Raw genomic sequence first — 20,237 nt, 5'->3', positions numbered from 1 at the left:
GAAATTTACGAGAATAAGTTGTAAAGTAAAATGCATTGGGATTATGTTTTGTATTGAGAAGATGACATGCTAGAATGATTTTTCTTTTTTCCATTGTCTCTTGAGGGTCAAGGATGATGACACAAGGATATATGGTTAAGATTATAGCCATCGGACAACCATATCAAAAAGACCTGGGTTTCCAATTTTTCTAAACCAAAGCAATTTGGTTTGCAAGGAACTTAATTTAATCATCCAATCCATCTGGATCTAGTATTACCCCTAAATAGAACAACTCTATTTGAAATAGCTAAAAAGGACAGGGCAAAAGACATATTTTTACTAGGACATGAAGAAATAGATATTTCATAATAAAAGTAAGGAAACATTTACCAAAAAGGCTTAAGTTGATAAGTAAAATGTCTAACAGAAGTATGCAAGCTTTGACATGCCCCTTCTTGTGTGCCACACTTGGTTAACTTGGCTCTAATATAATGCAAATAACAGCTTGACATAAAAAGGTTAAACTTATAGGTGAAGGCCCAATGGTAGTGTTTAAATTCTGATAGGATATTCATGCACAAGTATAGCCTATTGAAAACCTAGCTGTTCATGGTTAAGCGTCATGGTCTTGGAATAAGGCTTGTTAAATTGGGCTATGACTATATTGAAGTTGCAGTGTAATGGAAATTTATTATAATGTTTTCAGTGAACCACACATGGTAACAGGTGATGGAAATTTATTATAATATTTTCAGTGAACCACATGGTAACAGGTGAAAAGCACTATAAATCATCTTACCATCAAGTCATTCAATGGCACTTTGACCTTTGAGAGCATGATTTCACACTTATTTGCTCATTGAAGATCAATCTATAAGAAATAACAACATTATTCAAGAAGAGGAAAATTAACTACAAATTCAAGTTCATTTAGAATTAAATTTTTAGAGAACAAGATACAAAAGAGAAGCCAATAAAATAGCAATTCATGTCCTAGGATATAAGAGATGACTTGCTTTCCTTAATAGTTGCATGATCACCCAAATAATGAAATCTATAATATTATTACTTTTTTTGGAATTAGAAAATTTAAGCAATCTAATTTTATGAAAAATCATTATTCTTGGGCTGAAACTGCTCAACACGATGTATAAAAGAGAATTCATACACTAAGATGCCTTGAACATGATGTTCAAAAAAGTTTGCTTTAGATGATCTCTAAGAAAAGATCTTGACAGCAAATATTTCAAGGCAAAAAGTTGAATATTAAAGCAGACAACTTCCAAAAAAAGAAACAAACTTAATTATGTATCATATATAAGCTGAGGTTTAAAAATAATTACCAGTTGCACTTTATCTAATTTAGGACCTCGTGCACTATGGGTACTTGGTTTTCCGCAATTTCGATTTGCAATTGCAGCTGAGAAAAGATTCTCAAGTTCTGACATGTCAATCTGAGCCTTAGATCAAGAGGTAAGCAACTATTAATTCATAAAATTTTAGGTATAGTAATAGTTTAGTTCATCAAATAAGAAAAGTTTTCTTTAGCAAATAGAACACACTTGGAAGTTTCACCAGACTTTATTGCTTCAGTCCATATACTTCAGAAACAACTCTTGTTAACTTCAACCAATGCAAGGGTTTCAATTTCTTCGTTTGTTAATTCCTTAAATTCACAGTACGTGACAATCAACCCTTTGAACCAGCAGGAGAAGCGGTGGTGGAGGGACTGAAGTGTGGGAAGCAAGATAAATCTTTGATGCCCCCTTACCAAAAGGAACGGGTGGAGGGGGAGCAGAGTGGATTGGAGGAGAATTTGAGGACAAAATGGCAGCTGGTGGGGGTGGTGGGGGAATTTGATTTGAAACCGTGGAATTAGTAGGCTGTCCGGAGCAGTAAAGAGGAGGTGGGGGCAGGGGTGGAGGATGTCCAACTCTAATGGCAGAGTTCTCCTTTAAAGGCGGCACAAGAAGAGGAGGAGGGGGAGGGGGTGGGGTTCCAACTTCAGTGTCTGATTTATCCTTCATTGGTAGCATAGGAGGAGGTGGTGTGGGTAACGGTGAGGGTGGAGAAGTTCTAGCACCAATGTTTAAAATTTCCTTCAATGGCGGCATAGGAGGAGGTGATAGGACTTGAGGCGGACGTGTTACAATTTCAATGTTTGATTTTTCATTCAAAGGTGGCATGGGAGGAAGAGGTGGGGGTGAAACTGTTTCAGTTCCGATGTCAGATTTCTCCCTCACAGGTGGCACAGGAGGAGGGGGAGCGCATGAGGGTGAAAGAGGTCTAACTCCAATTTCTAATTTCCCCTTCAAAGCTAGTGTGGGAGGAGGTGCAGGTGAGGTAGTCAATGATGAAGCAACTGCAAGGGCTAGAGGGGAAGAAGTAGAAATTGAAGTTTTTGGAGTTCTACTAGAGAGTGTAGTTTTAAGAGGTGGTGTTGGAGGAGGAGGTAGGGATGAAGGTTTGGGAAGGGTTGATGAAACACTCGCAACAGGTGAAGGGGAGACAGTAGTATACATTGAAGGTGGCTGAGGTGGTGATGGAGGAAGAGCTTTCAAGGCACTAGAAGTTGAAGAAGGTTGAATTGGAATAAGAGGTGGAGTTGGTGGTGAAAAAACACTGTTGAATCCACAGTTTGAGGTCTAAATGGGACAGTCAGTTCTTAAGCTAGTGTTGTGTCTGGGACACTAACAAATGTTATCATCTCATGAGTGACATTTGCTTTGTCATCATGCTTCAAAGGTTTACTTTTAGAAACCTGGGATCCATCTTTATGTCTTGACGCCATTGTTGATGAATCTTGCAATAAAGATTCTAGTGTCTGTTGGGAGAAATCATATTGACCAGGTGGTTGAATGGAATTCCCAAAATCTTGGGGTTCTTCCTCTTTATTCTCATTTGTAAATCAAAGATACTAGTGGTGAGGACACAAAATGAGACATTGGATCCAAGGATATTGAGCTCTCAGTGCTATCTCGCAAAACTGTGCTTGAATCAGTGTCTGACTTTTCTTGCAGACTATTTGGTGCAGTTAAGCGTTGGAGCACATTATATGCAAAATCATTTGTGTGATGGGAAAATGCTTCAACTGGAAGGCCCTTCTCTTCAAAGCAAGAAATATCAAGATTGACAATTGAAGCAGCATCATCCATGTCTAAGCAAAGAATCTTCACACAAAAAGTTCACTTACATTAGAACAAAAGCACCAACCAATAGTTATGCCAAACAAATGTGGCTAAGATATGAACCTCTGCTCTGAATCCCTTTAGGAATAATTCTTTAGCATCCCACAATATTCATGGTTGGGTCAAATATTAGGAGCAATTTAAAAATAATAATAATAATGATGATGATGAAAATATAATATAGAGAGAAAAAAAAAGTTTGTCCTTAACCAAAAAAATATATTATTGCAAAAAAGTCATAAAAAGTAAACTGTCCCAGCAAATTTTAGAGACCTAACCTTGTGCACAACTGGTCTTGATAAACCTATCTAGTACCTCTTAGGTCACCAAGCAGCACGCATAAACAAAAGCAGGCTTAGGTAAACCATCAACATGAAATCAAGACTAATACGGAAGAGATTTCCAAAACTAAACTAACCCACAAGACAATCCTATTCCACAGTCGAATAGAAAAGATAAGGCTGGATCCTTTCAGTGGCCATTTTAGGAGAATAGTTCCATCGGTATAGCCTGTAGAAACATTTGCTTGATGGTAGACAGTTTTGACTTCAATGAATAACTATGCCATATCAAGTACCCACACCTTCTCTTACATTAATACCAACAACTTGGTCCTCATTAAATTTAACAACAAATCTGAAGTATTATTTTGTTAGAGAAAATGTACAAAAAGACAAGAATAAAAAGTTGAAAGAATAATAAATAAATGATTATGGATTTTTTTAAGGCAGGTATGTAAGATTTATGAGAAGTATACCCAATAACAAAAAGCATACGGGGTATGTTCCGATCCAAATATGAAAGTCTTTCCATCGGTATCAAACATTGAAACTCCACCTCATTTATTCTAGTAATGAATACAAATCAAACTCTAAAGGACAATCATTACATGCAATCCTGCAAATTGTTCATGAGAAGTCCAATCTGAATAAGAATAACTAGAAATGACTACGCACTTATGCCCCTAAAAGACGTCCTACAACTGACTCAATGCTTATATCTTTAGATTCTTTAGAATCCTCATATTTTAAACTCACCCTGACGCAGTTTAAACGTTTGGTGCTTTGAGGGTCATTTAATGTCCAGATTCTAATTATTCATCTATATCTTTTCCTATCCATTCGTGTTTATAATGCTCTTTACACACACGACCTTAAACTAAGAATGAATAATATGGGTCAAGACAAAATCTTTTTCATAGTCTAATGAGATGAGAACTCTTCAAGGAAACAAAACTTGAATTTATAAAAAGAAGGGCGTATAGAGTTAACTGCTTACAAGCCCAGGGAGTTTTGCTTCCTTTCATTGTTGCATATAAGACTTTGGTACTTCAATCATCAACATGAAAAGGATCCTGTCCATATATTTGAAATATTGGACTGCAACCACCCTCTCCATCAAAATTAGGAATAAATCCAAGAAGGACGCAATCCAAGGTGAGAGCTCTATCCAAAGGAGGTCATTCTGAATATACTCCTCCATGTCCATGAGTTGTACTGCAGATACCTCAGTTGAGAAGGAATTGGATTCACTGCTGAAAGCATATGCAAAAGTTCATGAGGAGCCTGTTTATAAATCATGTCTAAAGTCTTCTGTTTTCCTTGGTACTGCTTCCTATAAATCAAGAGTGCAGCCAGCATGAAAGCCAAAACTGGCCAACCACCGCACTCACAATGCATTATCAGCACAGTTTGCTGCCCAAGTGAGAGCCAACTTTTGGTAGATCTCAGAAAATGGTGGATGACCTCCAGTGTGAGTAATGGCCAACCCTCATAATGCTGAGGGTAGTCCATTATGGTTATATAACACTCAGCAAAGACCTTGGCTATAAGACTTTTGGTCTTTTCTTCACGGAAATTGAACATTAAGAACTGAGCATCTGGAAAGTGTTCTCATAGTTGATCAACTATTCCTGCTACATACCCTTTGTAATTTTCTTCTTCCCGGGCATTATCAGTAAAGCAGCTGTTGAAAACTAAATTTGCACAAAATGATAACTCATTAATTTCCAATGTACATTTAATTTTCAAGTTTCAAATGAAAGAAATCATGTTGGCAATTTTCTCTTAATTTAGTTTTTTTTTTTTTTTTTTAAGTACACATAAAAGTTATTAAGAAGATTAATCAGCAAGATACGTAAGTAGACTAGAAATTCATGAATGAATTAAAAAAATATCAGATAAAAAGGATGACAAAGCCTAATCTGACCAGTTCCAAATAAAATCACAACTTCTACTGACAATATAAATACTTTTTTCTCTCTCTCAAAACTGAAAGTTCATAAACTACATTCCCTCCATTCTGGATGTACAAGGAACACAAAATTTCGACCACCAATGCGATTTTTTTTTAACAATTACCAACTGATATTGACTATTATGTCTTTTGTATTAATCTAATCACTTGAAATCTCATTCTAGGTGTATCAATATCACAGCAACATATACTGAAGTTTGACGAAGTTACATTTCCATGCATTCACTAACTTTTGTCATTCTCAGTATCTTATTGTATAATCAGAAAACTGTTCCAGCCACATTTTACACATTTTTTTTTCAATTCACTATTCAAAACTCTGTTTCTTAAAATAATCCCAAAAGAACACGGTTTTTTTCTTTATTTCTACGAAATTAAATAAATTCACAAATCCAATCACTTCAAGTAAGTTCAACTAATTGGAGTTCTTTAATCTCCCTTCTCCACCAATTTCAAAAACCGAAATTCGAAAATTGAAATTAGACTATGTTCAACCAATTGCAAATAAAAGGAAAAAAACTTTTTATCCATTATAAATCACCGCAAAGTCTTCATTTGCCAGCACATAATGCTCAACATCCAAGTCAGCAACTCTAACATCAGATTAATTTCTTCTTTATAAAACAATAATGCTAATTCCAACAGAACGTAATGCGATAAAATTAACAGTGAATGATATTCAAATGAAAACCGAAGACTGTTTCCTTAATTTCACAAAGTCAATAAAGCTGCATTCACCAAACGCAGCACAAATAATCAAATAAAAATTTAAAAAAAATGAAATGAAGAAAAAGAACAAACCGTAAATTCGCCCAGAGATCTCTAGCAGACCATCAGGAGGTTTCCGGTAGAAGAGCCGTTGAAGCAACGCCATCTCACGGCTCGTAACCTCTCAAAGCTCCATAAATTGTTCAAACAAGGCACCTGGCAAGGAAGCGCCTTCAGTTTCGAGACGCTGAAGCAAAAGCAAAATTAGAAAGAAGAGAAAAAATGAAATTCTGGTGAGTTTGTTAAGTAAGAGAAAAAAAGATTCTGGTGTCTATTGGAAGAAATCATATTGACCAGGTGGTTGAATGGAATTCCCAAAATCTTGGGGTTCTTCCTCTTTATTCTCATTTGTAAATCGAAGATATTAGTAGTGAGGACACAAAATGGGACATTGGATCCAAGAATACTGAGCTCTCAGTGTTATACTCTGCAATTGTGTGCTCCTTTTTATCTTCAAGTACAGAGCTATCTCCCAAAACTGTGCTTGAATCAGTGTCTAACTTTTCTTGGAGACTATTTGATGCAGTTAAGCGTTGAAGCACATTCTATGCAAAATCTTTCGTGTGATCTAACCAATGTACACGGCTAAAGATTTCATGAACTCTAGAAAATGCTTCAACTGGAAGGCCCTCCTCTTCAAAGCAAGAAACATCAAGGTTGACAATTGAAGTAGCATCATCCATGTCTGAGAAATGAATCTTCACACAAAAAGTACACTTACACTAGAACAAAAGCACCAGTCAATAGCTGTGCCAAACAAATGTGGCTAAAATATGTACCCCTGCTCTGAATCCTTTTGGGAATAATTCTTTAGCATCCCACAATATTCATGGTTGGGTCAAATAGTAGGAGCAATTTATAAAATAATAATAATAACAATAATAATGACGAAAATATAATATGGAGACAAAAAAAAAAGTTTGTCCTTAACCAAAGAAATATATTATTGCAAAAAAAATCACAAAAAGTAAAATGTCCCTGCAAATTTTAGGGACCTAACCTGGTCACCAAGTGGCATGCATAAACAAAAGCAGGTTTAGGTAAACCATCAACATGAAATCAAGACGAAAACAGAAGAGATTTCCAAAACTAAACTAACCCACAAGATAATCCTATTTCACAGTCGAATAGAAAAGGTAAGGCTGGATGCTTTCAGCGGCCATTTTAGGAAAATAGTTCCTTCGATATAGCCTTTAAATTGTTCATGAGAAGTCCAGTCTGAATAAGAATAACTAGAAATGACTATGCACTTATGCTCCCTAAAAGACATCCTACAACTGGCTGAATGCTTATATATTTAGATTATTTAGAATCCTCATATTTTAAACTCACCTCCCTGAGGCAGTTGAAACGTTTGGTGCTTTGAGGGTCATTTAATGTCCAGATTCTAATTATTTATCTATATCTTTTCCTAACCATTTGTGTTTATAATGCTCTTTACACACACGACCTTAAACTAAGAATGAGTAATATGGGTCAAGACAAAATCATTTTCATAGTCTAATGAGATGAGAACTCTTCAAGGAAACAAAACTTGAATTTATAAAAAGAAGGGTGTACAGAGTTACCCGCTTGCAAGCCCGGGGAGTTTTGCTTCCTGTCATTGTTGCATACAAGACTTTGGTACTTCGATCATCAACATGAAAAGGATCCCATCCAGATATTCGAAATATTGGACTGCAACCACCCTCTCCATCAAAATTAGGAATAAATCCGGGAATGACGCAATCCAGGGTGAGCGCTCTATCCAAAGGAGGTCATTATGAGTCCATACTCCTCCATGAGATGTACGATACCTCAGTTGAGAAGGAATTGGATTCACTGCAGAAAGCATATGCAAAAGCTCACGAGGAGCCTCTTTATAAATCATGTCTAAAGTCTTCTTCCATGGTACTGCTTCCTATAAATCAAGAGTGCAACCAGCATGAAAGCCAAAACTGGCCAACCGCCGCACTTACAATGCATCATCAGCACATTTTGCTGCCCAAGTGAGAGCCAACTTTTGGTAGATCTCAGACAATGGTGGATGACCTCCAGTGTGAGCAATGGCCACCCCTCGTAATGCAGAGGGTAGTCCATTATGGTTATATCACACTCAGCAAAGACCTCGGCTATAAGACTTTTGGTCTTTTCTTCACAGAAATTGAGCATTAGGAACTGAGCATCTGGAAAGTGTTCTCATAGTTGATCAACTATTCCTGCTACATACCCTTTGTAATTTTCTTCTTCCCAGGCATTATCAGTAAAGCAGCTTTTGAAAACTAAATTTGCACAAAATGATAACTCATTAATTTCCAATGTACATTTCATTTGCAAGTTTCAAATGAAAGAAATCATGCTGGCAATTATCTCTTAATTTAGTTTTTTTTTTTTAGTACACATAAAAATTATTATTATTCTTTCATTATAACAGACTATTATACAATATCAAAGAAGATTAATCAGCAAGATACGTAAGTAGACTAGAAACTCATGAATGAATTAAAAAAAAAATCGGATAAAAAGGATGGCAAAGCCTAATCTGATCAGCTCCAATTAAAATCACAACTTCTACTGACAATATAAATACTTTTTTCTCTCTCAAAACTGAAAGTTCATAAACTACATTCCCTTCATTTTGCATGTACAAGGAACACAACATTTTGACCACCCATGTGATTTCTTTTTAACTATAACCAACTGATATTGACTATTATGTCTTTTAAGTTCTGCAAGTTTTAATTGTATTAATCTGATTACTTGAAATCTCATTGTAGGTGTATCAATATCACAGCAATACATACTGAAATTCAACAAAGTTACATTTCCATGCATTCACTAACTTTTGTCATTCTCAGTATCTTATTGTATGATCAGAAAACTGTTCCAGCCACATTTTACATATTTTTTTTTCAATTCACTATTCAAAACTCTGTTTCTTAAAAAAAGCCCGAAAGAACATGCTTTTTTTCTTTATTTATAGGAAATTAAATAGAATTCACAAATCCAATCACTTCAAGTAAATTCAACTAATTAATCTCCCTTCTCCACCAATGTCAAAAACCGAAATTCGGAAATCGAAATTAGACTATGTTCAACAATTGCAAATAAAAGAAAAAAAAAACTTTTTATCCATTATAAATCACCGCAAAGTCTTCATTTGCCAGCACATAATGCTCAACATCCAATTCAGCAACTCTAACATCAGATTAATTTCTTCTTTATAAAACAATAATGCTAATTCCAACAGAACGTAATGCGATAAAATTAACAGTGAATGATATTCAAATGAAAACCGAAGACTGTTTCCTTAATTTCACAAAGTCAATAAAGCCGCATTCACCAAACGCAGCACAAATAATCAAATAAAAATTTTAAAAAAATGAAATGAAGAAAAAGAACAAACCGTAAATTCGCTCAGAGATCTCTAGCAGACCATCAGGAGGTTTCCGGTAGAAGAGCCGTCGAAGAAACGCCATCTCACGGCTCGTAACCTCTCAAAGCTCCATAAATTGTTCAAACAAGGCACCTGGCGAGGAAGCGCCTTTAGTTTCGAGACGCTGAAGCAAAAGCAAAATTAGAAAGAAGAGAAAAAATGAAATTCTGGTGAGTTTGATAAGTAAGGGCGTGTTTGTTTGTTGAGAGAGAAACAAATTAGATTTTTGAAAACCGATGATTCATCAGAGATCTGTTGAAGATCAAGCAGTGTCTGACATATACAGAGTGTTTAGCGGCATACTTGCAGAGTGGCAAGCATCAAAATTCTTGGGAGTGGCTTTCTCTTCTGCTCAGTTCTTTCCTGCTTTTTACTTCCATGAACACAATAAAAACTATATAGGCATGCATATTTCTACATCAATTCTGTGTCTAGGTAAACTTTTATTTGATATGATTGGGTTATAGTTGTTTCAATCTGTTCTACTCACTATAAATTTGGATCATTGCCGTGTCGTATATTTGATTGGTATTAAGTTATGGAAGTATCCTAAGAAAATCTAAGGTTTATAGAGCTCCTCTGTTAAAATATGTTAGCATGGTGATGAAACCTGTTCTACTCACTATAATTGGAAGGAAGCAGGGAGAATATTGAGCAGAATATATTGCCATTAATTTAGAAAATATTGTAATTGATTTAGGAAATATTATTATTGATTTGTTCCTAAAATAATTTTTACATCTTGAAAAATAATGCCATAAGAACTTGAAATCTAAAATTTGCTATTCTTGAATCTATTGGCATAGATTTAATAAACTATAGAATTTTGTATAGGTTTCTAAACTGCATTTATATGGTTCAATAAATTTATTTTATAATTTGACTTTAAAACCTTATATTGAAATATAAAAAGTTGACATATGTACATATTACAATACAATTCAACGACAAAATACTGTAAGATGATCAATAACAAAGTAGTAGCAAGAGAACATCCACATCTCCACAAGACAAAACCATGTCTGTCGCCAATATGGATTCACATACAAAATTGTTACGAATGCTATAAGCACAACTATGTAGGTCACCACAAAACTTATATAGAAAATGCCCATATCAACAAAATCACTATCATATCCCTTAATAATTGATGAAGCTTCTGGTGCCAGCAATGGTGATTCTAACGGGTAGCAACTTTTATTCAATGGCAATCCACAAAGAAATTTATTTCCTTCATAGCTACTCTCTTCAAAGGTTGCAAATTGTCCAATCCTTGCAGGTGTTTGGCCTGATAAATTATTGTATGCCACACTAAATACAGACAAAGTGTTTATCTCTACTAGTTCAGAAGGGATATTCCCATTCAAATTGTTGTAAGAAAGATCTAAACTCTCAATCTGTTTAAGGTTTGAGAATGTTTTTGGGATTGATCCTGTCAAATTATTATGAGAAAGATTAAGAGTATGAATCCTTGGAAGGTTTCCAATTTCATAAGGAATTTCACTGAATAATTTATTACATGAAAGATCAATTCCAGACATAAGTGTGAGCATTTTTCCTTTGTAACCATAGGATATTCTTTTAGTAGTAAACTGTATTGACTCTTCATTTTCCCTTGTCTTAATTTCAAAGATAAAAGTTCCTCTTGTCTTAATTATACCGCTCAAACTCAAAGCCGGATTTAAAGACAAATCATAAAATAAACTTTCATCATTCCCATTTCCTTCATAGAGGGTAGTAAAATTTAGGCAAGAAGGGATTTTACCAAAAAGATTGTTTTGAGAAAGATCTATCAAGCGTAATTCTCTCAAATTGCATAATTGACTAGGTAATTCACCTTTAAGATTGTTGTTACTTAAGATCAAGTAACGTAAGGACCAAAGTTTCCTAATCCAACTTGGAATGTTCCCCTCTATGTGGTTATAGCTAAGATCTAAGACCTCCAAGGAAGAACTATTAATGTAGAGAGCATCTTTTAATTGTCCCCTTAATCTATTTCTTGACAAATGAACTTCTTTGATATTAGAACGACTAAGACAAGGCGGTAAACTTCCAAATACATTGTTCTTCGAAAGATCTAAAATTTCAAGTTTTTGATAATGACAAAGTTCCTTTGGAAGCAGACCTTTAAGTTGATTATTATATATCACTATATCAACTAAATATGATAGATTTCCAAACCATCTTGGGATTTTACCGGAGAGATTATTATCATTGAGATACAACATTTCTAAAGAAGAGCCATTTAACAAACTTTTAGGAATCTTTCCACTAAAATGATTGTCATCCAATTGTAAACTTCGCAACTCTGTCAAGCCAAAATTATTAGAGAAGATTTGGCCTTGCAAATTGTTGTTCGATAGAATAAGTATTATCAGTGAGGAGCAACTTATCACTAATTGTTCAGGTATTCCACTAGACAAATTATTGTTTGATATGTCTAGACTTAGCAAGGAGCTCATATTACCAAAAGAAGATGGAATGTTACTATTGAAATCATTTCCAGACATGTTTAAAAACGCTAAACTTGGTAGTTTTGCACCAATATTCATCGGAATTTGACCATGGAAGAAATTTAAGGAGATATCTAGTTCTAATAAATTAATATGAGAATAAAATGGCAACTGGAAACTTCTTGAAAGAGAATTATTAACTAGATAGAGTCCGCCCAATTGGGTATTGTTGTACAACAACCAATACGGAAACTCTCCAGTCAAGTTAATGTGGCAGAGGTAAACAATTTTTAGGTTGTGTTGATGGTAAAGAAATTCAGGAAAATTGCCAACATTTCCATAACCAAATAATTTGATGGAATTTAATTGGAATTTTGGGGTCAAGGAATATGGCATGGTTTCAGTATAAATTTGGTTATTTTCACTCTCAAAATCTTTGAGGTATGAAAGATTAAAAAATGAATTGAGTGAAATTGGGATTTGAAAGAGATTGTCTGAAATGTGAAGGACTTCAATGGATTCAAGGTTGTTAACAGGAGATGAGGAAATGTTTCCAAAAATTTGATTGGAAGATATATCTAATTGTCGAAGTGAAGTCAAATTTGCAAGACATGGTGCTAAGACACCCCTTAAATCATTATTGTCAATATGCAACTCTTCCAAATGCACCATCTCACACAAACCTGTAATAAAACATGTCTTTTATTTATGAAGAATCCAATATCTTAAACAATAGAATGTAGAATAGCAATCTCCAAACTTGAAAAAACCATTTTATGTGTTTTAATACTTGCAATTTCTTTTATATTCTCATTAGGTCATTGTAGTTGTAATTAATTTTGACTTGGGGAGGAGAAAGAATGTGAGCAAATTACTAACCTTGGTCAGCCAATGTGCCATTGAGTCTGCAGTGAGACAATGATAATGTTTTAAGAGAAGTTCCCAGTCTAAAGATTTTAGAAAAGCTTGTGTTGAGAGTAGTATAAACCATGTCCAAACTTTCCAAATATTTTAGATTAAGGGGACCTACAATATCGACAAGAATTTTTGTGAATTTCATCGCACATATAATTAAGTTGAATATATAGCACATTGTAATTAATCTTTTATTTACCTTGAACTTGCGAGATGCCATTGAACTCACAATTCCTCATTGACAAAACTTTCAGTGAAGTGAAAGGTGCAACAAATTGTAGAAAGCTTCTGGGAAGCTTAGAACCATCCAAGCGCAATTCCTCCAAGTTGGTCAAATTCTGCAACTCTGTTGTAACACAGCAACATATTTAAAATGACTCTAGGTTATATATATGGAAATTGATCTGAATAGCACGTCACACAATCATTTATATACCTTCAATTTCTGAGAAGCCGTTGAACTCACAGCCACATAATGACAAATATTTCAGTGAAGGACAAATTTTAACAATATTTGGGAAGTTTATATGGAGCTTATTATAATCCAAGGTCAATTCCTTCAAGCTGTTGGTCACATTGTGCAACTCTGTTAAAATAACACTAGGTAAGTAATTGAAAATTTTGTCAGAAATTTTGTTTTAGCATCATAACTTTAACTTATTTCTTACCTTGAGTAATCTCTATTTGAGTAGCATTATTATATGAAAGGTAAACCGTCTTCAAAGAGGGGAATGACATCAATGTTGATAGGAAAAGGGCAGTTGCATTAGTGGTTTCCATATCATTTAGATGAAGGATACTCAAGTTCTTCAAGCCTCCATAATCTATGCATTAAAAACTAAATTTATAATCAACAATCTTCAATGTAATATATACCAAGAAATGGAACAAAAATCATTATTTACCTTTGAAGTGTACAAATTGGTCAATATTATTCCTGCTCATGTCCAATTCCTCTAAGTTCTTCAAGGAATAAAATCCTAGTGATAAATAAAACATAATTGATTAAAAATTGATCATATGAACATGAGGAATTCTATTATACTTACCTTTAACATCAATAGTTTCATTCAATACAATTTCATTCATATACAAAGATCTCAATGAAGAGAGATCACTCAAAGGTGATAATATTATATTGCTGAAGTTGTTACCACTTAAATTGATATACTCCAAATTACTCAAACTTAAAAATAGTCAAACAATTTCACAAGATTAAGTATTGTTTTATATATTTAATTTAAAATGTCTAATTATAACATAAATTCAACAAAACAAAAAAGAAAAAGAAAAAATATTTGAAATTATGGATTACCTTGAATATTAATGCTCCCATTCAAATTATTCTCATCTAGATACAATGTTTTTAATGAGAGACTGGCTAGAGATGATAAGATGCTATTATTGAATTTGTTTCCAGTTAAACTTAGTTGCTCCAAGTTTCTCAGCCTTGATAGCCTCTCAAAACCTGCAACTACTCAAACATTTTCAAGCCAATAAATTGCTTCATGCATATAATCAAATAATGTATCACAAAATTATTCATAGAATATATGTGAGGACCTTTCTCGGTATTTTTATTAAATGCTTACAAATAATATAAATCTACAAAGGAGAAATTTTTGAGGAATTTGTAGATTTTATTAAAATCATGTGATACTAGGTAGATGCAAAGAAATTAATAGAAAAATAAATATGATACTAAATATATAAATAATAAAGTTCAAAGGAGGAAGACAATTGACCTTCATTCTTAACACAACCGCCAATATTATTGTAATTTAAGTATAGTCTTTGTAGTTGTTGGAAGAGAGAAAACAAAGATGCATTTAGATATCGAGGCTCTTCCAAATCCTGATTACTTTCTCCAAAAAGATAGAGTATGATGACTCTACCAGTGATGTCGCACTCAACCCTTTCCCATGCACAACAGTCTGAATTCTCCACCCAGTTGTAAAGCTCGAGACGTTTGTAATTAGAATCATAATAATTGAAAAAAGGTTTAAGTTGTAAAAGGGCACTTCTCTCTTCATCCAGACAACACTCACCCAAACAAACCAACTTCATTACTAATAACATCAAAATCCACTTACAACTCATTTCTAATCTGAATAATAACTATAAACTGCTAGCTCTTGTGACTCAAAACGCAATGCCTTCATTGTATTTATATTACAATGAGACCCTCATTTCTCTTGGATTTCCACGTATTTTCCATTAATAAAATATTTTTTCTTCTTTTATTTAAAATCAACAACTTTTTTGTAACCCAATTGAAAAGTATTATATGTTGACTTGGGTAAATGTGAACTTATTTATTTTCCAAGTTAATGTAAATTGGTTGCTTATTTACCACCCTAGTTAATGTGAAGAAACATACAATGAATTCATAGGATCGTACTTATATTGATAAAGCTATTTTATGAATGTCTTCAATAGTAAATCATGAAAACAAATTAAACCTTTTTATTTATTTGTACATTTTCTATGCATGTTTATCTTTGTTGTTTTTTTTGTTTCCTGAGACTTTTAAGCCAATGTGAATGCAACAATTGCCTCTTTTTCTTATTCATATTATGTACTCTATTAATTTTCCAATTACATTGACTATTGACTTAGAAATTAGAACGCTATCAACCTTTTCTAACAGTGTTATCAACCTAACCTAAATTTCCAAGTCAAGCCACCTACTTGAGAATTTATGGAAGCTAAGCATTACAATTACATTAGTTATTGACATAAAAGACTACTAAATTTTTCTTAATATGTTCTTAAATTACTGGAGAAAATAAGATCTATAATGAACCTGATTTCTTCACTTTCATGGTATTAATCAGAAATATTTGAAGTTTAAACTTTTTTATTTCTAAAAATTAAGTGAAATACTCATGATTTTTCAAGCCTATCAACAATTATTACCTAGACTTGTAAGAGATTGAATGTATTATAAGTTAAAATTTGGAATTTCAAAAGGCTCCACCATTTTAATAATCATTGACCTAGACTTATGTTTGGAATAATTTTATAATGAGGCCCACCACTTTAACTTACTCAATATTATCTTTTTCACCCACTAATAAAATATAAAAATATTTCCTCAACACAATAGGGATAATTTGTAAGTCGTAAAAAAAAAAAATTAATTTCTATTTTTTTATTGAAACATCTTTGGGGTATTTAACAATAATATTTAATATCCAACCCTAAATAATTTATAGAAACATGTAAGGATTTCATATGATCCTAGTTTAATTGATTAAAGTTATATTTTTTTTATTTCTTTAATTAATTTAGAGTCTAAATTAGTATATCATTTTCATAAAATAAATTAAACTTTTATGTTTATTGGAAATTTGTACATTTTTTATGTACGTTTTGTTGATGTTTTTTATTAGACTTTGAGTCAATGTGAATGTAAAAATTGCCCCTTTTTCTCGTCTTTATTGCTTTAAATTGGAGTTGGCACATTTTCTAGGCCTGATATTCTTTCCAATCGTATTCTTTCTTTTCATTATCTTGTGATAAAATTATTATATAAATCTTAACATTTGGAGTTTGTTCACCATACAGAGTAATTAGCCACAGTGATTCTGGATGTAAATTTTAAAATATTAATCTTATTAAACAAAAATCAAATACAATATATTATTGAATTGAAGAAATTACATATTTCGTTCAAAGTACTTTCTGAGATATGCAAATTTATCATTTTGTGCCGACTATATTATGTGTTAAAATTTGGAATTTCAAAAGACTCCACCATCTTAACGACCATTGACCAAAACTTGTGTATTTGAAAAAATCTTGTAAGGAGACCTGTAACTTTAAAAAATAAAATATTTTCCTTAAATATAATGATAATAAAAGAAAATAAAGGGGCAATGTGTAAGTTTGCTTTAAAAAAAAAAAAATCCATGTTGCATCTTCTAAATGGAATTTGAAAATTAATGTCCCACCACCTTATTTTTCAAATAAAAAGATTACCTTAATTTAATAAACTATATAATTAAGACATATTTCATTGATAATCAAGTATCATCTCTTCAAAAGCAAGTAATATATCTATCCATATAAATTATAGAACCTTTTTTCATCCATTTAATTTTGTATTATCAATTTTATTTTAAAAAATGATTTTAAAAAAACTGTACAGAATGCTTCCCTTTTGATGTTATATAAATTATATGATGTAATTACTAATTAGAAACTTATTGTTGATTTGAATAATTAGATGGATAATTATGAGCTTATCAATTTTTGATACAATTAAACAACACAGCTAGATTGACCGCCTCAAGTAATCTATTATTTCCAAAAGCTATTTCCTAAACTTAAGTAATCTGATTGCTCAAAATTTCAAATTTATCTTATTTATTATGAACTGCCTAAAAATTAAAAAAAAAAAAAAACAAAAGAAGGTGACTGTAAAATGCTTGTTGGACCCATTTTATTGCAAAATCATTAACAAACTCATTTGACACGGCATTCCAATACTGAATATTATCTAATTTTCCAAGTCAACGTAGCTACTTGAGAATTTATGTAATTTGGGCATTCCAGTTATAATTACTTCGGACTTAGAAGGCAATCAACATTTTCTTCTAGTTATAATGACTACGGACCTAATTTTCCAAATCAAGCTAGCAACTTGGATATATATAACTTACGGCAGGAGGACAATTTTTTCTAATAATTAGTGTATAAATGACATTTCAGATAAATAAATATATGATTTCTTGAAGTTTATTTCATTTCAATTTTTTTTCTAATTATGTATATGAATGTCATTTCAGATTAATATTTACAAGTAATATTATGTGTATATATTTTTAGTATACAATTTGGATATCTATAATTTAAAATTATCCAATTATATAATAATACATCATTTATATATTTAAATTATATACAAAAAATATGTACAATTAGTTTTATTGAATATTTAATAAGGTTTATAAAACTCATATTAATATGGGAATAAGAATTCCCGTCATTAATATTTTTGGTGAGAAAACTATAATCACAGTTGACAACAAGAATTTTTCCATCATTAAAACTTTTTAATGATTGAATATAGACTTTTGACAATTATTTTTCTTTTATTAAAATCATAAATTTATTTAGTTTTAGCGAAAATATAAATAATTAGTCATTAAATCATAAAAATAATATTTATAATAATCAGATATTTATCCCTTTTTTTTTTTACCTCTCGCTATTGGTAGTTTTTTTTTTTTGTAGTGCATAATTTTAGTCATTAATTAGCATAATTTTGATAATCAATCAATCTGATTTCAGTCAACAATCATCATAATTTCAGCCTCGAATCAGCCTAATTTTAGCTATCAATCATAATTTCAGCAATTAATAAACTTACGTCGACTTAGGCAATTATCAACCTTTTTTTCATAGTGTTGTGAACATTACTTTATTTTCTAAGTTGATATAATTAATTGACAACTACATATATTATTTAGGATTAATTTATTTTATATATATTTTTTATAAAAACATCTATAGAAATATCTAATAATTTTATAAGATCTCAGTTGTAATATTTTATATTAATTTCTTCATATAATGATTTTATAGGATCTTAGTTGTAATATTTTATATTAATTTATTCAATTAATTTAGAGTCTAAATTAGTGTATTATTTTTATTAAAACAACTTGAACACTTTATTATTTACTTAAAGTTTGTATATTTTCTATGCATGATATTCATAACCATCTAAAGTTTAAACAATTAATGATCGCATTATAAGTTCAAATTTAAAATTCTAAAAGGCTCTACCATTTTAATAACCATTGACCGAGACTTCTGAGTTTGGAAGAATCTTATAAGGATGTTCATCTATTTAATTTACTCAATATAATTTTTTATCTGCAATTATTGAAATTAATAATTATTTTCTTAATAATAAAAATAATAATAATTAAAGAAACTATAGGAACATTGAGTAAATTTGTGAAAAAAAAAAAACATATTGCATCTTCTAAATAGAATTTGAAACTAATGTTCCACCACCTTATTTTCCAAGTGTCATCTCTTCAAAAGCAAATAATCTACCCATATAAATTGTATAATCATTTTCAGCCATTTATTTTTTATTATCAATTTTTTTTTAAAAATGTTTTGAAAAACGGTACAAGATGCTTTCTTAATGTTATTAGATAATTAAAATTATATTATCTTATAATTTTTTTGGAATCAAAGTTTGAATTAGCAACTGTGTTCTAAAAAACTTTCAATCAATTAGCCTAAAATTGTAATTAATAATTAGTAATTTATTATTGATTTGAATAATTAGATGAAGAATTATGAGCTCATCAGTTTGATAAAATTGAACAACACAGCTATACCTCCTTCAATAATTTGCATTTGTCAATCTTAGTGTGACTAAATTTCTAAAACTTTGAATTATTATTTTAACCAAAAGACATATTTCCATCCAAAGTTTATTGTAAACCTAAACTAACATCCACTAAATATTAGAAACCAAAGCTTATCAACTTGATAAAATTGAATAACATGGCTGGCTTGATCTTGTTGTAATCTGTCAATCTCAAAGTGACTAAAATTCCAAACCTTTGTAGGGGTTGAACTTTAAACTTTGAATTATTGTTTTCAATGGGTGTTTTCTAATCTTTTCTTTTTCTCATTCCACTCGGATTGTCTACAGCATTCATCCTTTCAATCGAAAATGCAGGCTGTTTTGGCATCGACAATTTCACGCCTTCGCTCGTTAACGTAGAAATAACAATCAGCATGGTAGATCTGTTCATTGGATTGCGTTCAACACAAAGTAAAGCATTTCAAAACTTGGTCTAGACAATATGAAACACTTAGTGTTCAGCAATTATTGAAAATAATAATAATAATTTCCTTAATAATAAAAATAATAATAATTAAAGAAACTATAGGAACATTGTGTAAATTTGTAAAAAAAGAAATACCATATTGCATCTTCTAAATAGAATTTGAAATTATTGTTCCACCATCTTATTTTCCAAAAAAAAATAATCCACCCGTATAAATTATATAATCATTTTCAGCCATTTATTTTTTATTATCAATTTAAAAAAAATGTTTTGAAAATCGATACAAAATATTTCCTTAATGTTATTAAATATTTAAAATTATATTATATTATATTTTTTTTAGAATCAAAGTTTGTATTAGTGGATATTTTATGAGCATGTTTGTAATTAGCAACTATGTTCTAAAAAACTTTTAATTAATTAGCCTAATATTGTA

General features: G+C 31.5%; 1 protein-coding gene and 1 pseudogene across 1 annotated transcript; both read right to left on the bottom strand.

Moving 5' to 3' along the window:
- Nucleotides 1–638: 638 nt before the first annotated feature.
- LOC123200269 lies at nucleotides 639–10,181 on the bottom strand (annotated as a pseudogene).
- Nucleotides 10,182–10,468: 287 nt separating this feature from the next.
- Nucleotides 10,469–15,090, bottom strand: LOC123200451 (receptor-like protein 9a). Its single transcript, XM_044615649.1, has 8 exons — nucleotides 14,723–15,090; nucleotides 14,293–14,445; nucleotides 13,883–13,957; nucleotides 13,646–13,801; nucleotides 13,414–13,563; nucleotides 13,177–13,323; nucleotides 12,942–13,088; nucleotides 10,469–12,745 (listed from the first exon to the last, which is right to left on the bottom strand). Exons 1-8 carry the CDS (start codon nucleotides 15,075–15,077, stop codon nucleotides 10,551–10,553), a joined length of 3,378 nt encoding a protein of 1,125 aa, XP_044471584.1. The 5' UTR covers nucleotides 15,078–15,090; the 3' UTR covers nucleotides 10,469–10,550.
- Between the last annotated feature and the right edge of the window lie 5,147 nt (nucleotides 15,091–20,237).

This window comes from Mangifera indica, chromosome 17 (genome assembly GCF_011075055.1).
Source record: "Mangifera indica cultivar Alphonso chromosome 17, CATAS_Mindica_2.1, whole genome shotgun sequence".
NCBI lineage: Eukaryota > Viridiplantae > Streptophyta > Magnoliopsida > Sapindales > Anacardiaceae > Mangifera > Mangifera indica.
The sequence above is the reverse complement of the archived record's forward strand: the minus strand, read 5'-3'. Positions and strand labels throughout refer to the sequence as shown.

Excerpts from the sequence above, each read along its gene's own strand:
- LOC123200451 (XM_044615649.1), bottom strand. The coding sequence starts at position 15,077 with ATGAGTTGTAAGTGGATTTTGATGTTATTAGTAATGAAGTTGGTTTGT. Across the intron at positions 14,446-14,722 it reads CGGTTGTGTTAAGAATGAAG|GTTTTGAGAGGCTATCAAGG; the intron begins GTCAATTGTCTT and ends GAGTAGTTGCAG. Across the intron at positions 12,746-12,941 it reads TGGCACATTGGCTGACCAAG|GTTTGTGTGAGATGGTGCAT; the intron begins GTTAGTAATTTG and ends GTTTTATTACAG.